We start from the raw sequence: 24,791 nt of genomic DNA, 5'->3' as shown, positions 1-24,791 counted from the left end.
CTGGTGCAAAACCACTCTCCCACAGTTTTGCAGCTGATCCTTTGCATCATCCAGAACTGAGCCCAATTGCTTGCTTTCTGGGAGCTGTCCTGTCCAGCTGCTCCATGAAAACAGCCATTCATGCATGTCCAAACATGGTCTTCACCCAGCACAAAAGACTGAATTCTCCTATCAGGTCAAGGTACTTGTTCTCAGCTGTTATTTGACTACCTCATTGCCTGTGTACCACCCTTCTCATATGCCCATCATACCAATACACTCATTCAAAGCCAGCTTGCTGTCTCCCCATCTCCAGGCTTACTCTCAACTCTTTCTACAAAGACAAGCTTAGCCAGTCCACTTCCCTATTCCTTCAAGCCTTGTTTCAACCAAATACTATTATTTAATCTGTTCAGCATTTCCTAGGAGAGGTGTTGCCATTTGCATCACTGAGGGCAGACAACTCATTTGTTTTTCCTCCTCAAGCATGAATCATCTGCAGTATAGCTATTTCCCTATCTGTGAGGTTTTCTTAGCTCAAAAACAGTGTCTGGAGGACAGTTCTATTGAAGGTCTCATCAGCTCAGCTCTACATTAGTTGATGGGGAGACCATTGCTGAAGGATAGCCTGCTTCTCTGAAGGCAATGGGGCTTGAAGAGCCAAGAAGTGCTCAGAGCAGCATTAGGCTGAGGCTGCCTAAACAAGCGTATGGGACACAGAGGGTCTGGACAGGTAGCTGAGCAGCCCAAGCAGGACCTCTAAGACCAGGTAAGCCTGAAGACAGCTTTTACACACAATAGAATTGTTTTGGTTGGAAAAGACCTCTAAGATCAAGTCCAGCTGTCAACCAACACCACCATGGCCATTAAACCATGTCCCAAAGTGCCATGTCCACATATTTCTCGAACACCTTTAGGTGACTCCACCACCTCTTTGTGCAGCCTGTTCCAATGTTTGGCCACTCCTTCCATAAAGAAATTAGAAAAAGTGTAGAGCTACAGCACTCAAATTGCATTCTGCACAGGTTCTTACATCTGAGCACATCCACAAAGCATTTCTATTTACTTTCAGCCAAGCTTCACAGTAAAAATCCACTCAGCACTCAGGGCTTCAGCTTCCAGCTTTCTCTGAGTCTATTCCAGAGGCTGAAGCATCACATAGTCACCTCCCCACACCACCTTCATCTCTAACTCCCATCACTCTAGAATGATCAGGTTTTATTGGGCAAGCAAGCCTGGGACCTGCACAGATCTCGGTTTAAAAAAAAAAAAATTAAGATACTGAAAATGCTTCTTATGAAGGTGTTGGACAGCTTCCAACATGATCCCTGAGCAGCTGGACTTTGCTGAAGGTCTCTCCAATGCAAGCTGCACAACTCCATGCCTCTGCAAGTCTCAGCCTGCTGGATCAGGAGCGTCTGACTTATGTGCCAAGGGGCTATAAAATACAAAAGGGCTTTCACCACTGTCTAAAGAGGGTACGTGAGGAGGCAGGGCAGCCCTTCTTGTGTCTGCAAGCAAGGATTCCAGCAGAAGCTCAAGGACAGGATTGGTTACAGGTCACATCAGAGGATCACAAAATGGTAGAGGATGGAAGGGACCTCTGGAGATCATCTAGTCCAACCCCCCTGCTAACATATATGTTCACCTATATCTTGGGAATATGTCTAGGTGAGTTTTGAAAGTCTCCAGAGGAGACTCCACAACCTCTCTGGGCAGCCTGCTCCAGAGCTCCAGCACTCTGAAGTCAAAAGCTTTTTCTGCAACACAGTCACAGACCACAGACTTCCACCAGGCAAGAAGGTAAGTAGACACTGCATATATTCCCACCACAGCCCTCAGGACATAGGCCTGCACGTGTCAGGACGTGGGGCCATGCCAGTTTAACTGTTCTCTACAGGATGACATGAACTGCATCACAGAGGTCCTGCTCTTACAAACAGCTTCAGCAAGATCAATCTTGTCTCACAATCAAGCCCAAGTTCTTGGATTGGGTGACTGCTTGCAACCAGGGTTTCTGGTTGCTTGCAAAGTGTTTTGGCTCAGAAAGAGTTCTTGGATCCTGGAAGATTACTCCTGGAAATAACCCAGCTCACCAAGTCAAAAGCCCAGGGGGAGGGTAGCACAACAGGAGACAAAAGAAGGGGCTGATTTAATACTTCCTAACCAAAAAAGAGTTAGAATAAACTAAAAGGAAGTGCCTCTCACTTGAGCAGGAGAAAACAAGGTAGAAGCTGAGACTACAGGTGAGACTGAGCTGAAGAAGAGGCTGGGAAGGAAGAAGAAAGAGGAGCACATGAGGTTATTCAATTCATCCAGCCTCTCCCACCCTAGGAATGCACAGAAGCTGACAGCACAATCAGAGATATACTTGGGGTATTTTGCATATTTCTTGGGTTTATTGGTGGAAAAAATTTGTTTTGATGTGAAGCTTTTGTAAAGTAGACATGTGTGGCTGCTTCAGCTGCTGTGCAGCCTCAAAAATTGGACCTGCTCTCTGGAGCATCAGACTTGGCATGAGAGCTGGCCCTAGAGTTAGTGAGCCACAGTGATTTATGTGACTGAGCAGAGGTTCTGTGCCATGAAAAGAAGGAGACAGAACTAACATTGCCTTTGTTGGCCAAGGGAGGGCATGACAGCAGATGGCTCAAATGTGAGTGACACGAAAGGACTCTCACGTTCCATGTGGACTCCACAGTGAACTCCACATTCAGCTGGCACAGTTCTGCTGGGGCTTTACAGGACAGCAAGTGAGGACACAGACCAAACTGTCCCAGGTTCTCAGCCTCACATCTCAGCACCATTCAGGCCAATAACCAATCCTTAACCCCACTGAATCTTACAGATGAACCTTGCTCTCTGTTCCAGAGCCACTGCAGGGTAATACAAGCTTCTTCTCTTTAGCAAATAGGCAATACCTAGCATGGTGGTAGCTTCAGAAGGTAGCCTGCTCTTATTGTTTTGCATCAGATTTCTTCTAAAATCAATAAACCAGTACAGGTCAGGGGTTGACCTGCTAGAAGGAAGCTCTGTGGAAAAGGACCTGGGAGTCCTGGTGGACAAGTTCACCGTGAGCCAGGAATGTGCCCTTGTGGCCAAGAATGCATTCAGGGGGCATTCAGAAGAGTCAAAGGAGGTTTTCCTTTTCCTCTGCCCTGGTGAGGCCACACCTGGAGTATTGCATCTAGTTCTGGACTCTCCAGTTCAAGGACAGGAGACTACTGGCAAAAGCCCATTACAGGGCCACAAAGATGCTGAGGGAACTGGAGCATCTGTGAGGAGGAAAAGCTGGGAGATCTGGGGCTGTTTACCCTGGAGAAGAGCAGCCTGAGGGGGGATCTGATCGACATTGATCAATAGCTAAAGGGTGGAGGTCAAGAGGATTGGGCCGGGTTCTTTTTAGTGGTGCCCAGTGATAGGACAAGGGGCAATGGGCACAAACCGGAACCCAGGTTTCACTTAAAAGATACAGAAAATCTTCTTTACTTTGAGGGTGGCAGAGCATTGGAGCAGGCTGCCCAGAGAGGTGGTGGAATCTCCTCCTCTGGACACTGTCAAAACCCACCTGGACACTGTGATCCTGGGCAACCTGCTGTGACCCTGCTCTGCCAGGGCAGTTGGATTAGATGATCTTTAGAGGTCCCTTCCAACTGCAACCATTCTGTGATTTCTCACAAAGGTTTCTCACTCAAATGCCTGGTGCTGAAATCAAAGGCTGTGGGTGGACTCCCCTTGCATGCTGCAGTAACAATCTGCCAACAGACCTGCACATGCACAACCCTTGGGTCGCAGGTATTTGCACTACCAGTCACATGCTATGTTGAAAAGAGACACCACAGGCAGTCCTCAGAGCACTCCAGCGAGGCTTGCATCAACACCCACCCCACACACTCACTTTTGCTTCTGCCAAGGGCAGTTTCTCTAACACTGGCAGTCACAACTGTGTGTGGTGTGTAGCTGCCTACTTTTGAAGGCAAGCATTTTGGAGTTGGCAGCGTGAAACTTTGGGACTGAATTGCAGAAGAATTTGCATGTGGGCTGAAGTATGTGGATTAACCTGAGAGGAACATCCTTGTGCAATGTGTGGCTGGTGCATTCATACCATTTTTTCCCTCCCCTTACTTTTATTTAATCCTCCTCTTCTTCAAAATGATTCTTATCCATCAGCTGCCACAAAACTGCTCAAAACTCCACACACTTACACAAATTTCAGCCTCTGAAACATTTCCACTTTCTTCTGAAAAGCACCACCTGACTCAAGCCCTTTCCATGTTTAGAACACACCACTCATGTTTTTCTAGAGAAAACAGTTAAAAGCCTTCTCACAGGTCCTAGGACAAAGGTTATCAGACAAACACTTTGAGGTGGGGGGTGCCAATTCGTCATGCTAAACTCAAGCACAAAAGAAATTTAAAATAATTCTTTTGTCCTCAAGAGCTTTTCCCACAGAGCTAAGATATATCACATGCAGCAATGCAGAGACAGATTTGTAGAATGGTTTGGGTTGGAAGGCACCCTGAAGATCATCTAGTTTCAACCCCTCTCTTAAGTAACATTCAACTCAAAATAACTTGGAGTGGAATGCATATTTGGGTTAAAAAAGACAGCAGAACAACATTTTAAGTTCTGCAGGGAGGGAGGCCAGCAGTCCACCTTGTCTTCACAATCATTTTGGTTGGAAAAGACCTTTGAAATCATTTGAGTCCAACCATTACTTAACTCTACCAAGTCTAAACCATGTCCCTTAGCATCACATCTCTGCCTCTTTGAAATACCTCCAGGGGTGAGGTTTGAGAACTCTCAGTGAAGAAGTTTCATGCCTACTTTTGCCCAACAACCACCAACCTGCATGTTCAACACACAGGGCAATGCAACGGATGAAGCTTTCACATTAGGTGTAATAGAAAAACGTTCTTTACTCTGCAAGTGTCTTTACAAATATATATTTATATATTTAAGCCCATTTCAGGCCATAAAAGCCCATAAAAAAACAACCAGTACCTTTTCGAACAAGAGAAACTGAGATCCAAAACTCTGAGGTGAAAGATGCCCACTCAAGGGCTGCTTTGGCGCTTCTCTGAAGGCCACTATTTAGCACATAAAACCATCTTCAAAATCACATCAGCTTTTTCTCGGAAAGGAGGGGCACCACTTTTACCCCACCTTTGCTACTCTCTTTATGAGGTAAATTGGAACCAGTTCTACACAATCACTGCTTTAAAAAGGAGATATTGTATCCTGAAGACCAGCTGTAGAAAAAAAAAACACAAAAAAAAAAAAAAACCAAAAACCAAAACACATTTGTGAAGGGGTTTAAAAAAAGTAAGATGCCGCTTGTGGATCCAACCACAATGTGCTGTTGTCTCAAAATAGAAGTTGATACTAAAAAGCTATTCCAGATACATACAAGTACAAACACTAGAGCTGGTCAGAAAAATTAATTCTCAATTTTTTTTTTTTTAAAAAGCAGGGGAATTTTTCTGTAGTGTGGCTTTTGTGTTTGTTTCCCCCCCATCCTCACTTTTCTACCAGTTCCATATACCCTTCGAATTAAAAAACAGGTGTTTGTTGTAAGAGTGCAATGTCCATCCAAATCTCTTAAGTTCACTATCACTACACTTTAAAAATCCTGATGGCAAATAAAAAGGTCTCGATTTAACTTAGCAAAAGTGAGATCTAGAAATATTCAACATCAAGAGGTCTTACAAGAAAACCTCAGACTACTAAGGCATTCTAAGGCACAGTGTTTTGGAAGAAGTGCTTTCTCCCTTTAGTGTTGCTTTATACACATCATGTGTCTGAGTCCAAACGATGCATGGAGCTGCAGATGTATGCCATGCCTTCTCCCAGGAAGTGAATTGAATCTTCAGCTGTTTCAGACATAGGCTCCCAACGCTGCGTGAAATTCAGTTAGACATTGCACCAGCTGCTGAAACTTAGGTCTTTCTTCAGGATCTAGGGCCCAACAGCAGGCCATCACAGCAAACCTGGAAGACAAAGACAAATGAAGACACAAGAATGTAAGCCAGGTGACCACAGCTAGAGCCTGAAAGTGAAAAACAGCATTTGCCATTAGGAAAACTGCTGAGCATGGAGAGAAGAGCCCTCAGGCAGGGCAATACTGAACAGCATATTCAGGAGACACACCATGGAACCATCAATAAGAGTATTGTGACTGGAAGTGCTGTTTTGAGTTAGGATACAAGCCAGAGGCAATCCAGCAAGAGGCAATGCATAGCTTAGTGGAAATTGCTCAGCTACTGCAAGAGCATAGTTTAAAGTGCTTCAGTTTACAGGAATGGGCTTTGGAAGGTGCAAGATAGTGCCTGTGCAGTTGTGTTCTCCTGCCCCATTAAGAATGAGGAATAAACATCTCAAGCACTGCCTTTTAACGTCATCATGCACAGTACTTCTCTGCAGTCTTGCTCTGAGGGAACAGAGTCCCCGTGTCCACAAACCTAGAGGTTTACCTACAGTGCAGTTCCACAAATGCTAAACTGAACCCCCTTGGCTTCTTTGCCTCTCTTCTCCCATTCTCCTGACCAACCCTCATTTTTCCCAGGTGTCAGAATAAAGAGAAGAGTTGGGTCAGGATTAAGTGAAACTCCATGAGCAAAAATTAATTTTAGCCAGAGTTCCCTGACGCAGGTTACTAAAGCCACACAAATACTTACATGATGGCTTGTCTGAAAGGCAAAACAAACAGGCAAGGGAAGGCAAACGTGGCTCTCTCATTGCTAAAGCTGGTGTAACATGCTGGTTACAAAACATCCTATCCCCAAAACCATGCACTCACAGTTCATCAGGGCAGTTGATTGGCTGAGCTATTCGATAGCCGTCCTTTAAGTAAGCAGCCATCTCAAAGGGGTCGATATCAACATACGGAGTCTGTCCTAAAGTCATCAGCTCCCACAGTGTTACTCCAAAGGCCCACTGAAAAGGAAGAGCATAGAGCATTAACAGAACATGCTGCATCTCGAGACCTCCTCCAGAGAATCCACAAAATCATCCATAAACGAGACTACACAGAGAAAGACAAACTTACATAAATGCTATACTATAACAAAGTTCCTGAATGACAGTGTTCCATCTTGAATAGGAACAATTAAGAATCACAGAACACTGATGTGATGAGGGGACTGGAACATCTCCCTTATGAGGAAAGGCTGAGAGACCTGGGGGTGTTTAGCCTGAAGAAAAGCAGCCAGAGGGGGGATCTAATTCCTGCTGATCAGTATTGAAGAGCAACTGCCATGAGGATGGAGCCAGACTCTTCTCAGTGGTGCCCAGTGACAGGACATGGGGCAATGGACACAAATCAGAACACAGGAGGTTCCATCTGAACATAAGAAAACGTTTTCTGTTTGAGTGTGTCAGAGCACTGGAGCAGGCTGCCCAGAGAGGCTGTGGAGTCTCCATCTCTGGAGGCATTCCAAACCCACCCGGACATGTTCCATGTGATTAACACTAGGTGATCCTGCTCTAGCAGGGAATTTGGCCTAGATGATCTTCAGAGGTCCTTTCCAACCCCTACCATTCTGTGGTTCTGTCAACAGGTGTTAAATTGAACTAACATTAAAATGTTTGTGCACTAAGATTTAAGTTCCTAAAAAATAAATAAAAAATAAATAAATCATGTATTTACTACAGTTTTCCAGCAGCCTACTTCAAAACACTTAACAAATCTAAGGAATACTATACACTAGACCAACATTCTGAAAAAAATGAAGTGTTCCAGTACATTTTGCATCTTCAAAATACTACCCCAAATTCCTGAAAAAAGGGCTAGGAAATTCAAAGGTTCAGAAGTGAATGGAGCCATCAGTTTAAAAATCCAAGTCAGCTGTATATTTTGAATATAAGCTCAGAAGTAGGACTCACAAGCAAAATAAAGATTACATCTAGGTCAATCTGATAACTGGATCAGCATTCAACACATTCAGCTGTCAATACATGCCACAAGGAGCTTAAGGTGATGAAAAAAATTAATCAATTCCTGTGCAAGCACAGTACAAGCAAAATGATTCACTAGCTGGTATCAAGAGGTAAAGCATAGATGGTGCTGATACTGCACATCGATGATTCACTGCTGAAGTTATAAGTACTGCAAACAACATGATTTATTAAAAAGGATAGAGTTCTGTAAGCAAAGATTCTTGGTTTTAACCAAAAGAAGCCTGAAGGAAGGGACCTTTCAGGGTCCCTTCCAACCTGATGCATTCTATGATGCTGTCAGTGAACACTGATGGGAAAGCTCAGAGCTGGAGAATGGCAGGGGCAGAGATGCAGCCTGGCTCTGAACACCATCTATTAACAGTCTGGGAAAAGCAGGGGAGGGGAGGACATCCTTCTATTTACAGTTCAGAAAAATGGCAAGGGACAAGTGATGGTGCACCTAGAACATGAGAATCAAGAGCAGTTCAAGAGTAACTACCGTGAGAATACAGCTGTGTCTAATTCCTTGAGTAGCTGCCTAAAAATGGCATAAAGAGATGCAGAGCTTCACGTCCAACAGAGGGAAAAAATGCAATTAAAATTCAGCAGGAACGGTGCTTTGTTTTTCAACACTTTGGCTGACTGAGAGAAGTGTTGGCAGAGAAGGAACACATCAGGAATGCTTCAAGCCAGCAAAAGCGTTTTAAAAAGACGCATCCCCAAAGCAAGCTAGAAGAGTGTGCAATAGATGGTTTTGCTGTGCAAGGAAGGTCTGCCTGACCTTTAAACTATCTGACATGAGCACACAGTGCAGGAAGAAGTTGTATAGAGATGCTGTTCTGAACAAATCACTGTCACCTATTCAGTGCCATGATTCTCCAATGGCTGAAAAAAAAAAAGGGGGGAAGTAAATAATGTGCACTTACAAAACAGAAGAAAATAAAACAAAAAAACACACCACCCAAAAATCCCCAAACCAACCAACCAACCCAACAGAACCATCTTACCACATCACTGGCACTGGAGAATTCATTGTTAACCAGGCTTTCAAGAGCCATCCATCGAACTGGTCTGTTCTCATTATCCCCCAGGCAGTGGTAGTCCATGGGAAATAAATCTCGAGATAGCGCGTTGTCTGTAATCTTAACCTGAAGTGCATCATCAATGCTGATTGAGAAAGAACAGAACAATTTAGCAAACTTGGCATTAACAGTTCGACAGAAAACAGTTGTGCTCAACTTTGTGTGTCAGCCTTGGGGTATTAACTGGGCAGCACTAATTGTAGTATCAACATTTCACTCTTCTACGTCAAGACATGCTTGTTCTGTGATTACCAAATACTATCGAAGAACATATTTATTTTGCATTAACAGATAAGCACTAGAAAAACCAGCAGTCTTAAGATTAAATAAAAATCAAAACATTTACATGTGCAAAAAAAAAAAAAAAAAACCAGTTGAAACAAACTCCCTTAAATCCTCCCTTGAGGATCCCCTATCAGATCAATCAAATAAATTTTAGCTATGGCACCTCTATAGCAATAACAAGCCAAAGATTTAAGCAAAGCAAGATGTAGTAGTAGCTTGTTAAAGCAACCAGTATCGATTGTGGTCTAAAAGCTTTGTCTTGGATCAGGTAATCTGGCAAGATATTATTTATTCTCCTCAACAAAAGGCAGTCATTCTGACTGTTGGTAGAAATAAGATACTGGCTAAGGGAAACTTCATCAACAAAAAGATGACTCGAAAAAAGTATACAGAGCCTATAGATTTCTTTCTTCCTCTGGGATTTAATGCATATCCTTTTTAACTTTAAGTTCACTTATCAACAGCTGAGAAATATGGGTATGATGTTGGCTTTAATATGATAAAACACAGAAATAACATTGGGTTAGGGGGACTGTAAGCAAATGGCATTTGCTGTCTTTTCATCTGGTCAATATTATAAAAATACTAGCCAAAAATGCCCAATTTGTGTTTTCCTTTCCACTATCACAACTGCCTTCTTATTTCTCCCATTTTTTGTGCACTTTCAGGTCAGTTTATTGCCCTCAAAATTTAGAGACCAGGCATTTTCAGTACTGTTCACTCTTAAGAGTTCAGTGAAATTCCGAGAAGACCTGCCTACAAACAATTTCCTGGTGCTTAGAGAGCTCTGACTGGTATAATCCTTATGCCCACTCTAATTGGGCCCACCTGTGCTATGGGCCCACGAGACCAAAAGCCTTTCCTCCCTTAACAATCCTGCCAAGATCACTGCAATCCTGGCTCCCTTCCTTCCCAAAATTAAGTCAAATAAACTTCCTATCAACTCCTCCCAGCCTTTCACCACACAGGAACAAACCTGGGGAACAAAAGGGTGGCAGATGCCTTTCAAGGGATCGTGGCTTCTGCCATACTCTTTCTTTTCAAAAACCAATGCTAGCCCAGGATTTCTGGTACTGCAGCACAGACTGGTGGATGCTCAGCTCCTGCCTTCATTTCCCACAGAGGAGGAGCATCAGGTGCACTCTGAGTTGATTTTTATTGTCAGCCCTCTAGATCACACATACAGCAACTAAAGTGAAGTTGGACTTTGCCCCAGGAGGGCAAGGAGTCAAGCAGCCTGGACTGCCACTGCTTTGCACAGCAAGGACACTAGGCTATTAATACACTGCACAGGCCGAGAGGTTGTCACAATGTAATTTATCTGGAGTACTGCTTATGATCTTTGCATCCTGTGGTACCACTTCTTCTATAGGCTCACCAGAGAGGCAAAGCAACAGGAATTAGGAAGTACCTTGGAAACCGTTAAACTGAACATCCGTAGATAGCACAAGAGTCAGGAAAGATTCTGCTGGACTAGCTTGGTGGCACCCGTTCAAAAGCACAAGAGATGGCTTCAAGGTGGATCTTACTGCTCCCGGTCCTGAATTTTATTACATATGTGCTTAAGTGTCTTAAGTATGCATGAGAGCTTAACTGTTTCTTAGCACCCCAGGTGCACTGTCAAAAGGCTTTGTTGGCCTTGGTTGGGATGGCTGAAAAACTGGGCTACCAACTGCACCTGAGAGGACCAAGTGATTTCCTGGACAGAAGCATAAGAGCCAAAGGTTATCCAAACTTGAGGAGCAGGACCTATTTGGGTGTGGGGACCACGACTCATATTTTACTGTCAATTGCTGAGATAGACATGTAGAGCTCTCTAACAGACTGCAGTAACAGGGCAAAAGCAGAAGTGTCTCTCCAAATCAGGAACTTCAATCCTTTAAAGGTTCAATTCGAATCTTTAAATATGGTCTTGAATTCTGAAAACTAACTGTTACTCAAATTAGGATGCTATTTGCAGATACCATAAAATGAAGCTCACAGACAGAACTGACCCTTTTTATACTTTCAGACATTTAGCTAAGTATAGGCAGAAGACTAATTTATTTCTCCTTATTAGGTAACAAAGCAGATAGCAAATGAGTGCAGATGCTGGTCTCCAGGTGATTTGGTTTACAGAAAGCCAAATGCCTCAATATCTACATTTTGAGGGCACATTCCACCAGAAAATGGTCTTAAATCCTACTCTGGCCTTCGTACCATATCTATTCATCATTTGACAACTACAAAACCTGCCAATGAGAAAAGCCTCTAAGTATTTTTACAGAAAAAAATTAAGATAAACAACTTCACAGAAAAACGTATCCATTAAGAAAGTGCCAACGATATTCTAAGTTTTTTATTAAAGCTTAAGAGATGCTTTAATATATTTCAATACCTTGAGATAGACAAAACCCAGCAGAAGTCTTTAAGATGAAGATGTTTTGCTTCCTTGAGAACTATGCTTTCTGGCTCACCTCATATTTAGTGGAAAATAGCTTCACTGACAAAACTATTCACCCAAAAATTGGAAAAAAAGCCCCAACAATGATGGTATATTTTGAAGCAGAGATCAGGTTAACCACAGAAAGGCCATCCTAGCTCTAGCTACCAACATAATGTTGCCTGCACAATGGCTCTGTCCTGTTGAGTACTTACACACAGTTTCTAGCAGCCAGGTCTTTGTGAATGACCTCCCGTCTGGCCAAATAACTCATTCCGCAGGCAATCTGAATAGCCATATGCACAAGATCCTGCTGGGAAATTGCCTGCAAGAGCACAAAACAACAGTCACTGCTAAACTGAAAGCCCAGTTCCTGCCAGGTTAGTGTTTTTGTAGTATTCCAGTGTTCACACCCTCTACCTTTAGTGGCTGATGCCTTCTAGTAGCTACAGATGCTACCACCCGCTGAAAACTTATGAAGACTTTATTCTAAATACTAGATTTTTTTTTTTTTTTTACATACCAGGAGCAAATAATTCCAATTTGCAAATTCCTCAGTGCTACACAACTTTTCCTTCAATTAGTGGTGAACACAGGCATAAATGGTTGACTTTATCCTCTTACAGCATCTTTTTGACTTTGCTTCCCTGCAAACCGATTCATTTTCAGTCAGCAGAGTATAAACAGCAGTCAAAATTCTTGTTGCTATCTACCACTGAAAACCAGTATCAAAGGTTGTGACTCCAACTATTTTTACACTTCACAGTCCTATATAAATTAAACCTTGGCATGTATTTATACCTTGGGTTCCCTCTTCCATTTCTATAGTGTTTCAGAAACTTCAGTATGCAGGTGGACACACTGAAGTTGCAAGGCTGGGGTTAAAATAAACCAAATACTACATTAAAACAATAATAAACTGTCCTCTTCCTTAACAGACTACTAAGAATAATAGCCACATATTATTTCAGAAAAGTCAAGAATTTGTAGAAAAGTTCCACCTTAAAAAATGTGCCTAGGACACCAAGCACTCCAGTTTGGTAGTTAAGTACAGTCAAAGCTAACTTCTCTTGTTTGACATAATACAGATTATAAATACCATTTCTGTTTAAATTGCTGGAAAGGGATATTGATGCAGTGAATATGGATTTAAAACTCACATTGAGCTGCAGAACAAGTCAAATCAAAGTTGAAGGATCCTAGAATCTTATCACAACTTGTAAAGTAATAGGGGTAGGTGGCCTTTGGTAATTTGAGATCTGGTACATAACCAAGACAAATGCTGATCTCAGGAAACAAGATTTCATGTTGTGCTTGGTTTAGTCTAAAGACAGAAGCCAAACCAAGATGAAGCTGAAGAAAAGACAAGGTAATCTTAACTAAGGAACAGTTTTACTACATATACACATCTGTCACTAAACACTTTGCTTATTTTAAAAAATCTGAGTATGTTCTTATCTAGGAGTATTTTCTTCCTCAATTCTCATGAAATGTATGCAGCAAGTTCCACTGAAAGACAATGTTATGAATGCTGAAGAGTATCCACAGCAGTAAAAAAAAAAAAAAAAAAACAACCCACCCCAAACAATAAATCAGCAGAGATTGTTTTCTTTAGTATCTAAAATTAAATTAATCCATTTATCTTACTTAATAGCTAACCTATAGCAGCACATGTAAAGTTTAACAGAAGTGTCACATGCTTACTATAAAATAATTAAGAACTACAGTAATTAAAGGGATAATTTATTTATACCCAAAATAAAATCAGTACATCTTAAATTTCTCCATACACAGTTTTCCTGTGTACTCTAGCTTAAATCCACAATCATATACTATTTGCTCTCTAATTTTTTTAGTATGTACTGATATACAGGCTACTACCATAAACAGAGTTTAACTTAGTTTCACGCCACCTGAAGTCTTGTCACAAGCAGCGCCAGGAATGTTTTCATTGTATGAATCAAGACAAACACTTGCTTGCCAATTCTCTCATTGTCACAAAAAACAGGTGAGTACCACAACTATTTTTGTTAAGACACTCACAGAGATGACAAGCCAAGTCTAACACACAAGAAGTCGCAGATTTCTCAGTGTACCTGAGGATTGTTGGCCTCTACCAGCTTGCACTGTCGTAAGAATAGTTTAAGGTTCCCCCAGTTCATGTATGGTAGCAGCACCATTGGCTTTTCTCCCTCTTCTATACAGACATGAGTGATAGGTAGCAGATTCCTGGAAGACACAGAGAGAAATTCCTAATTTTATAAAACTGCAATTTGATTCAAATCTTCTTGATCCCTAAACATAGTAAGTGAAAGTAATTCAACACTGAAGGAAATAATTGAAGCTTGCAATATGAATTGGAGAGCATGAGGTCTCCAGATAAAGGAAGCCTTAGCCACTTTTTATTTGTGTATTTGAGTACTTTCCTTTAGGAAGAACGCTCCAAATCTTTTCACTTGGTGAAAAAGGCCTGAAATAAATTCCTATGAATACAAATTCTTTACATAAGAAGAAATACATCCTTGATTTGGAAGCATATGCAGCTAAATGTAACTAGAGATACAAAATACAGAGCTCCATTACAGTGCTTTAGAAGTCAGAACATCATCTTTGATCCACATCAAGAGGACAGAACAGAATATTTTATTTTTGAATCAAATAAACATTCAGTTAACCTCTAAAAGCTTTTATGCCTCAGGAGTTTTATCATAGATGGTTGAGAATCATAGAATTGATTAGGAAAGACCTTTCAGATCATTGAGTCCAACCATAAATCTACCACTGCCAAGTCCACCACTAACCCACTGTAAAGGTCCCTTCCAACCGTCTTTACAGCTCAGATAGCCTGCTGGCCATACACAATGGGGGTTGAGGGAGGACTTTTGTACTTTTTAAAGAGTTTGACTTGTAACAGGGACAATAATATCTGATTTTGAATGATGAGAAGGGGGCTGTTTAATTTTGTTTCAATTGCACATATGTTTCCCCAAGAACCTGCTCCTTCTCTTCATACAACCCTGTATTTTAGACAAGGCCTTCACTGTAATAACACGCAGAAAAACAACTTTTAAATGCACTGCAGGACTAACAATTTCCTTCATGTTACCATTAAAAAAAAAAAAAAAGATCAGTCTAGGAGCTTCACAATAAGCGTAGGTTTCTTAATTACTGGCAAGGGTGCAGTTAAGAAGATATTTAAGGCTGGTTTCAGCCTTAAATCCAAGCTGCAAAACTGTCACTAACTCAAGCTGTTTGGGGCATCAATTTAAAAAATTTAAGCCCTGAGGCCCCAAACTACACCATTAGTTAATGAACAAATCCCATCAGCAATGTTACAACGCCAAGCACTTTATGGCTTAATAAATAAATAATTCAAACATACAAAATGTTGCTGAAATCTGAAGACACTTTTTTCCTCCCCACCGAGGGAGCTTTAAGCACAAGTATTTTCAAGCTCACACAGATAGTTTTGCTTGTAAACATACAGCTTAGCTTACCTGTGATGAAGCCCTCTGAGTTTACAGCTTTCAGTCAGCATCATTGTCACCTGTACCTCTGAGGCTTGATCTAGTAAAAAATAAAAATTAAGGAACCACAGATATAACTTTGAAATAAATTAACATATTAATTAAAATTTGATCCAGATTTGCAAGTCAGCTGAGGTCATTTGAGCACAACAGAACTTGTTTGCCTGCTTTTTTAAAATAGAATTAAAAAAACCCAGAGGAGTATGACAAGTTCTAGGGCCTATTTCTCCTTAAACAAATGGGGTGAAGCCAAAAAAGGAAGTAAAACACTCTCCAGGTGCTGACAGACTACTTTTGACGCTTCCTGACAGTTTCTGGGCAGGCACGAACTGCCTGCACTAGGCAATGCCAGTCACATCCTGCACACAAGGCTGGTGCTGCTGGAAGGCCAGCATGTTGTGTGTTTCCCAAAAGCACAGAAGTGGTCAGAGAACGTATTTGCTGCTGAATTACCAATATAGGCTTATATACATTACTACTTATTGATGGAAACCATTTAGTACTAGGTTTACTTATTTACTGCTGTCTTGCTCTCGGTAATCTTAGAAATGTTTGTAAAAAACCTCCAAACAACAGAATGAAACCCCCAAAATATAATTGCAGCCAGCTACAATTCAAGCACCTGTGATAACTCCAATAACCCACAGCAATCAGAACATCTACCATGCAGAAGTGTTGTCTGTAACCCTCTCCCCACTCATATTCTTGCATTTCTTTGGTTTAACTCTCTGGGGGCAAGAAGCAACAGGGAAGAAGCTCAACATGCTGTAGATCAGAGCTCTCACAATCACCACCCTCCTCACACGGGGGTGCATGTCCTATTGCCTCTTTGTACTAGAAGTAGTACAGGTGTGCCTAAGCAGCAAGCCAGCACAGAAGAGAGCCCAGTAAAAGGCCACTCAATTTTCCTGGCTGCATTAGGATGAATTTTACATATTATAGATGAGACAAATCAACATGTCGCTGCCCTGGAAGGAAAAACAGGAGAGAACTCTTCTGCTCTTTTCCCTTCCTTGTGGTCTTACTTTCTTCCACATATCAGCTCTGATACTGAACTTGAACTCTGCTAAAGAGAACATGACTTTTGATGAAGAGTGGTGAAAGTGGTCAGGGCAGATGAGCAAAAAGGCAGAAAAGGCAAGTATGAAGCCCACAGGGAAAACGTGTCCTGCCCCTCATGGTAGTGGCAAGCTAAATGGATAGACTCTAACCACAAAACACAAACTGAGATTTAGCTTTCTAGAACGGCTAGAAGTGGAGACAGCTTCAGGCACAACACAGCTCCTGCTTAAGAAGGGCTTGTAAAAAGAGAAACTGCACAACTCAAGAACCTGTGAGCCACAAAATGCTGTCTGGATTGAGAAGGTTCTCCTAAGTCAGGGAAAGGAATGCTATCCCTACGGCAAACTGCTTCAAAGGCTGCTTTAGTACCTTGGCTCAGGAAAGATACAGATACGAAAAAAGGAGGAAGTCAGGAAATTGAGGTTATCAGCACAGATACAGGGCCCAGCAAGAGGCACCTAACCCTGACTATGCTTGGAAACCCCTAAGGCACATCACTGCCCAGACCCTGTACAGGCTGCAAGAACCAAGATCACCAAAACATAGCACTCTAGAGAAGTCCAAACATAGAGATGCCATTAGATTAGTGACAATTGTGGCTGCAGTATATTATGGGATGCAGCAAAACAGCACATTTCTGTGTATTTGATAACAAGTACGTATAGGAGGAAGGTATAAACAGGCTCTTGCAGTGCTGAAGACATTTCAGTAGTGGTCAGGTGAAGCATCTACTTTGCACTCCAATACACAGAAGGCATGAGAAAGAGAAGGTCCTACAGAGTGTGCAGAAAGCAAGACCTCACCCTCTACAACTCCCTGAAAGGAGGCTGGAGCCATGTGAGTGTTATTTTCCTCTCCCAATAGGATAGGATGAAAGCAAATGGCCTCAAGTTGCACCAGAGGAGGTTTAGGTTCGATCTTAGAAGAAACTTCTTCACTGAAAGGGTTCTCAAACTCTGGAATAGGCTATTCAGGGAGTTGGTTGAATTCCCCTCCAGGAAGGCGTTTAAAGGACAAGGAGCTGTGGTGCTAGGGACATGGTTCAGCCTTGGTAGAGTTAGAGGTTGCACTTGATGATCTTAAAGGTCTTTTCCAACCAAAATTACATCTAAAACAGTTGAGTGCTATTAATTGGATATATAGGAGAGACTTCAAGAGGCTTGTAAACAAGTGAGAAAACCTACTACATTAAAGTGAAGTTATACAGACATGACTGGCTGAATCCTTTAGCTGATATAAATGGCAAGCATTGAAAACAGAGGTGTAGGAGTATATTTCAAGTTAGAGGAACTGTCAGCAGGCTGCTAGTACACCACTTCAAATACATTACTAGAACTCAGAAAACCACACCTCTTCAACCCAGCATATGACGGAGGAAGGAGATTATTAGGTGTGAGTTTAAGATGATTAACTCGCTTACACACCCTTTGGCCCCGTGCTTGCCTAACTGGTTTGCTCTTAATTACATGAGCCACCATGCAATAATTTGAAGCTCTAAATCAGAGTATTCAACACACGTTTCTACATCTACAGAACGAGTTCATCTGGTTCAGACCACACTCTTCTGCTGATGCCTTTCCCTTTCCATCAGGCAGGGTGTTTTTCCACAGGTCACTGTTACGTTTCATTGTTTTCTTTCAGCTCAGAAACACCACGCTGTGGGCAAGGAGCACCCAAAATGACAATTGACTCCCATTCAAGTCTATACGGAAATCTCAAGCTTATCTTGTGAAACAGTCCCAGCATCCGCATTGTGTTTTCTTATCAATATTATTTCCTTGTTTTCTGTACGGGGAAAAAAAGAAAAACTTACACAACACCAACAAATTCAACACACTCAGAACAAACAATAGGCAGTACAAGGCTAATCTTCCTCTAGCTTAAACTGGTGCCAATTCAGAACAACCACACAATTTGATTCTTGTGGTTTTGTACTAGAGATAATTCAAAACAGAATATAAATCACCACTTCTCTGGGTGATTCTAGTCCAAAGGGAGTGGAAAAAAAACCAAAAGTAATACTACTGCAACAGTCTTACTGCAATCAGACTTCCTTTTAAGGCCATTTTATTCAGTTACATAACAGAAAGTGCATTTAAACAAACTGTCACATTTAGTAGATTTACAACCACTTTCAAGCATCCAACAGACGAGTTTGCATATATTAGGAAGGCAATTTTGGTAATAATACATTTTGTTGTAGAGGACCTAGTGAATCTGATTATCTGGCACTGAAAACCCTTAAAAGCAATCCAGAAAATCCACAGTGTTTCTGGCTTTGATGTGAGAAGCAGGCAGTGCCAGAGCAAAGCCAGCAACAGCTGTGACCCAGCAATTCCAGCTTGGTGAAACATTTTTCCAAGGACACGCTAATGTGACTCCTACAGACTTTCTTTTCCAGCCTGGACCCAAGTGTAATCCTACACAGAAACCATGTATCAAATCTCTAAGCATTACATGTAAGCACACACATGTGGGCATTTTATTTGCTGAACAGTCTGTGCAGCCACACAAAACGAGACCTGGGAAATGATCTTGTCAAGCACACAAGAATGCCCACAGGCTTTTGTGGCTCATTTCTTCTGTACCAGATCCATGAAGTCATTTGATAAGAACACTGCTATGCATGCAGCTGAAGAGAGAAGGATGGAGGGAAAGCCACCCACAGAGTTAGAGGCCTCTTAAATTAGAATAGCAACGTAAAAGCCACAAACAGAGGAGGCTGTCACTTCCCACATTAAAATTCATGCATCAGGAAACAGTCCTGCGTTTAAGTTGAACACTTTAGGCCAACGGAACAAGGGCTTGTTGCACAATTTCTTCAAAGCCCTAAAAAGGCTAAACTTCCCTCTGAGGCAGTAACACTGTATTTGTGATAAAGCATACACCATGCTCAACAATTCATGCATTGCTGCCATCAGGTAGGACCATGAGGTATAGCCAGGTTAGTGCTTCTGCACCCTTATTTTCACAAGGCTATCACCCACCAACAGCTAAGCAACTGAACAGCACAGACTTCAGGGCACATGAGTTAGGAAAAAGATTGAATACTCAGGAGTAACTCTGGATATTCAATTAGGACCAATAAAGTCCAACTTTCAGAAGGTGCTTAAAACCAAGACTATTTATATATGATACATATAGGATGTTCCAGTACCTGAAGGGGGCCTACAAGGAGGCTAGAAAGGGACAGTTTCCAAAGGCCTGTAGTGATAGGACAAGGGGCAATGGTTTGAAATTAGAGATGAGAAGATTTAGGCTGGACATTAGGAGGAAGTTTTTTACCATGTCAGTGGTAGAACACTGGAACATGTTGCCAAGGGAGGTAGCTGAAGCCCCATCCTTGGAGATTTTGAAGGTCAGGCTGGACAGGGCTCTGAGCAATCTGACCTAATGGAGGATGTCCCTGCTCACTGCATGGGGATTGGACTAGATGACCACTGGAGGTTCATTCAAACCCAACTCATTCTACAGTTGTATTTGAGATAGATGCAATTGCATTCCAGAACTAGGAAGATGCTTTTAAAGAGCTGCTTTTAACCCTTCTGTGCCAAAAGCCTGGCTGCGAAAGCGTACCCCAAGGCACAGAGCAAGAACAAGCTAGGATTTCAAGAGCCTTTGATACACCTACAAGTTTATCTCATGGTGTTAGGTTATTTGTATGTAGTGAGGCACAATGGGGCTCCTGGCACTTCTATTTTTATATAAAGCTAATCTCCACACCATTCTGGCATCTATGATATATACTGAGGCCCTTCCTGGTTTATGAGGAGAAAGGGCACCTACTTCATTTTTACCAGCTTCTCAAAGTTCATCTATAAAACTGCATTTTAAAACCTTTGTTCACCATCAGTCATGTGAATCACTGTTAAAACTCACATGAGAAAACATCTCCATGCTGTTTAGCAATGACACCCACACTGCAGCAATTTGCATGCTCCAAGACCGGACACTCCTGACAACTGCAGAGCATCCTACTCTACACTCAGAAGTGTATGGGAAGAGAGTCATTCCACACCTCAAATTACTTCCTAACGAAGAAAAGCAGCATTACCTGGACATTGCAGTGGGTTACACCATTAGTTGGATGGCTTTCAAGAATAACATTCTAAGTCAGACCTCCTAGAATCTTAAAACAGCAAAGCACAGCATTACAAACTTAGAGACTTTGGATTATCAGCATGGTCACTGAAATCTGTTTCTTCAGGCAAAAGACAAAGCAGAGTCTCAAAAGAAATATAACCAAAGGTTTCAAAATCAAAAGAAGTCGTTCCAGAGCCCTTTCGTGGCCTACTCTGGACTGGAACAGATAATAACATCTTTCAGCATGCCTATCAGAAACAGTTCCACAAACACTACATCCAGGAAATCTAGGGCTTCTGATAAATATTGCTGTCAGGAAACACATTTGAAAAATAAGATTAAACCAAAACCAAAACAAAACAAACAAAAAAAGTTATACCTGAAGCTCTGCTCACCTTTGGACCATTTGTAATGTCTTGGTCCCAAAGCAAACTTCCTTCTCTCTCACACTGCAGCCTAACATTCCCCAACAACAGAACACTTACACAACTCATTTTCTATATGGCTACCTGTTTTCACAAAGCTTGTATCACGCTTACTATCTTTCACACTTGTAGTCTTTACCAAATACACTGTGAAACATTCTAAAAACTCAAGTTATTTGAGGGTGAAAAGCATACAGGCAGGCACAATGGTCACAGACTGTGTCCATAGGAATTGAGAGTATAGTACTAGAACTGCCCTAAGTGTTCAGCCTCAGGTAAGAAATGCTCCCAGTATCAACACAGCCTTTTTAATTACAGCTGCTTTGGCACAGCAATTATGTCAAACTTCTCCTAGGGCAGAATTCAATCCAGTTCAAAGAGAATACATGCCTAAATACTGCTTAACCCTTCTACACGAGTCTGGATTTTTCCAAAGAAATTCAACTCCAAAATTTTGCTGAGTACATGTCTATTGTGCATGACATTTTTAATCCTGCTATGAGACATTTTCAGAATTTTCCTTCAATAGAAGGGTGAACTGCTTCATGAATGCAAGTAGTCATGATTCAATCTGTTTTTTTCAGAGGCAGAAGGAAAAGCAGACAGGAAAATGCTAACACATTAAAACTTCAAGAGGCCCTGATGATTAGTGGTAAGTTACCATGGAAGCCAGTAGCTCATCCAATGGCTTTCTGCCAGCCACTGAATGAAAAACATCTTGCTTCTGTTGAGGTGTTCTATTGCATGTTCAAGTCTAGCTAGCTACAGAGGCATTCAGTTAGAGGCACTGTGTGATAGCAGAGCTGATCTGCTGCACAAAGCAACCATACATTCTACAGAACTCAAATCTTCCATATGTTAACATGCACAGGACATACACAACAACAACTCAAAGTGCTTACAGGACAAGATGCTATGCCTAGCCCTGAAAAAATTCCAACAAAGCAGTGTATCTCCTCCAACCAAGGCTATTTATATTGAATAATACAATGGCTTAGGTTGGAAGGGACCTTAGAGATCATCTACTCCAACCTCCCTGCCATGGGCAGTGAGACCTCTCAACTAGATTCAGGTGCTCAAGGCCTCATCCAACCTGGCCTTGAACACCCCCAGGGAGGCGGCATCCACAACCTTCCTGGGCAGCCTATTCCAGAGTTTCACCACCCTTATACTGAAGAACTTCTTCCTAAGATCCAGTCTAAACCTACTCTCCCTCAGCTTTAAACCATTGCCTCTTGTTCAATTGCTAGATGCCCTTACAAAAAGTCCCACTCCAGCCTTCCTGTAGGATTCCATCAGGTATTGGATGGTAGCTATAAGGTCCTCCTGGAGTCTTCTCTTCTCCAGGCTGAACAACTTCAGCTCTCTCAGCCTATTCTCATAGCAGAGGTGTTCAATTCAAATATCTTCCTTTACAAAGACATTTACAAATTTAACTCAGACTGGAAGCAGTGTTTTGGTTTGGTAGGATTTTCTTGGGTTTCTTTTGTTGTTGTTGCTTGTGTGATCGATTTGGTCTCATTATGTTTTGGGGGTTTTGTTTTGATTTTGGTTTTTGTCATAAACTTTCTTCTATAGAAACAGGATCTTGTACTCTGGTTTTGGGAGGTTAAATACTTTAACAATTAACTTAAATACAGTATACTTAAGGCACAAACCTAAACATATATATATGTATATATATATATATATATATATATATATTCATCAAGGCAGCATTTTCAATAATTAACTGCCCAGAAATGTGAAGTTAATGCAATTTAAAAATGGTTGCTTGCGAACAACTGTGCATGCTCCATGTTGGGGTATAATATACGTCTACCATGAACAAGAAACTCTTCAACTTGGTTAACACAAGTCACCCAAGTATGCCTATTGCTGTCCCCTGTTTTGCACAGCTTAAGTTCTCAGGATTTCTATTCCTACACCTCCAAACTCTGAGGAAGTCCTAAAGGATCACCACCTTCTCCAAGGCTGCCATTACTGCATCATGATCCATACTGTCTACATGGGTGCACCTCCAGCATCCCATCTTATATTTACAATGAATAAACATTTCTAAAAGTATCATGTTGGGGATACCCAAGAATGGTGAAAGAGTCTTTTAGCGACCTATGATGATACAAACAAAATCAAAGCTTTATTACTAAAATGATGAAGTCCTAAAGAGTTAAAGTTTTCACTTAAACCATGACTTTGTTTTCTAATGGTTTTCATGGGCGGTTTCTTTTCAAACACTCCTTCCTTGTACATAAGAAAAATGTTAAGTGGTTAGAACATGAAAATGGAAGCAGTTAGGTTATCTTGAACAGCACAATTGGTTGTTTTGAACAAAAATGTACCTTGGCCAGAAGGTACTAAATGAGTCAGGGCTCTGCGTAACTCAAACTTGCTGTGTATGTTCCTGGAATAATACAATTCTATTTGTTTTGTAAAGAATATTCTCCTTCACAGGAAAAGCACCATTAAACAGTATGTTCTTTAAATCAAAGGTGAAAATTATGTGTTTTCTCCCTCTTCTGATGTAAGGTGATCTAGAAGATTCACAAGAAAGTCTCTTCAGTGACATATAAAGGCAGAAAAGATCTATCAATCACCGGCATGAGATGCAATGCTAGCTTTGAGAAACATTTCCAAGTTGTGAGCAATTGGAAATCTGCTATTGTTAAGGGAAGTGTAGTGTCACAATCTCATAAAGCAGTTCCACTGTAAAGCAAGAAACAAATGCCACCTACATCTGCTACTTTTCTAACAAAGAACTTATTCAGGTTGTGTGGATCCATGGATTCCAATATCCCAAATATACTAGAGATAACGTTCTTCTTAGGTAATGAGACATCTTCATGAATGTCCATTTAAAGAAAGAACAAAGGTGAATTATCCACAGAAAAGTCTAATGTGAAAGAAGGTAAAACTTTCAGAATGACTAGCAAATAAACACATAGTGATGTAAACTGCAAAGACAAGAAAACAACTGGATGTCCAACACTAAGGATTTACAGAAAGTATGAACAAGTGACACCTTTTGCCCAGGGCATGTGATCTTTGTATTCCCCAAGTTATTAGAGCTTCCAGGTAACTGTCTCTACTTTTGTTTTAAGCTCTTCCCTTTAGCAGAGAGCAGTCTCTAATGAAAAACTCAGGCACATCCAGACACACTCTAAATTGTTAGATGATACAGCATTAAAAACCCCATTATAAATCAAACTAATGAATTTCATGAACATGCTGGTAGAAGTTTTGTCACTACCTAGGGCATGTTACAACTTCTCTCTGGAGTGCACTACAGTTAGGTGAAAGAGAATCCTCTTCTAAGGGATCTGGATTTAACTTCTGGCACTCAGAGATGAATTCTGCCTTCAGACTCCATCTTTCACAAAGATGTGGCACTGAGATTTCAAGAGAATTATCTCCAACTTCTCCATCACATCAACTTATAAGCTATGAAACAAGTAATCAATGAAGCAGTTGAGAGGTAATTTCAATGACTTGATGAATGTTTCAGATGAAAGACACCAGACAACACCCTGCAGTGCAGAAGAAACTAGTTAAATAATGCTAAACAAGTGAACTTCAATCTATTTGTCTCCTGCACTGATGTTGCTTTATTAGGATCAAACTTGGCCTTTGAGAGCCTGACCTAATAGGTCAATCCCAGCTTGAGAAAATAGAGACTACAATACATTCCTGGAAACTAGTCTCCCACACTCTCTCAACGGTCTCTTCACTCGAGTTTCTCAGGACAGAGGAAGGCAGGTCCAGACTTCCTCAGTTACTATGTATTACCAATTCCTCCAACAGCACATCACCTCAGAAGACAGAACAAGCATGGAGTTCAGAAAAATCAAGGTTTCTTGATTTCAATTAGCACTCTTCTGGTTTACAGTAATTCTCAATACCTTACCAAAAGGCTAGAAAACATCAGGGAAGGAAAGCAAGAAAGACTGGGGTTTGATCCTTTGGGTTCATCCCCCAGGAGAGATAAGATGAG

The 24,791-nt window shown here is 41.4% G+C and overlaps 1 protein-coding gene across 1 annotated transcript in view; it reads right to left on the bottom strand.

Annotated features, from left to right (window-relative positions):
• Positions 1 to 5,799: 5,799 nt before the first annotated feature.
• Positions 5,800 to 24,791, bottom strand: part of RYK (receptor like tyrosine kinase) — a 51,331-nt gene continuing 32,339 nt past the window's right edge. The window contains exons 10-15 of the mRNA XM_054385911.1: positions 15,201 to 15,270; positions 13,800 to 13,932; positions 11,919 to 12,028; positions 8,922 to 9,081; positions 6,776 to 6,912; positions 5,800 to 5,966 (exon numbers count right to left, since the gene is read on the bottom strand). Coding sequence (XP_054241886.1) covers positions 5,855 to 5,966; positions 6,776 to 6,912; positions 8,922 to 9,081; positions 11,919 to 12,028; positions 13,800 to 13,932; positions 15,201 to 15,270 — 722 coding nt within the window. The 3' untranslated portion in view covers positions 5,800 to 5,854. The remainder of the gene's footprint in view (positions 5,967 to 6,775; positions 6,913 to 8,921; positions 9,082 to 11,918; positions 12,029 to 13,799; positions 13,933 to 15,200; positions 15,271 to 24,791) is intronic.

Source organism: Indicator indicator, chromosome 13 (genome assembly GCF_027791375.1).
Source record: "Indicator indicator isolate 239-I01 chromosome 13, UM_Iind_1.1, whole genome shotgun sequence".
Taxonomy (NCBI): domain Eukaryota; kingdom Metazoa; phylum Chordata; class Aves; order Piciformes; family Indicatoridae; genus Indicator; species Indicator indicator.
This window is presented reverse-complemented; position numbering and strand designations above follow the sequence as displayed.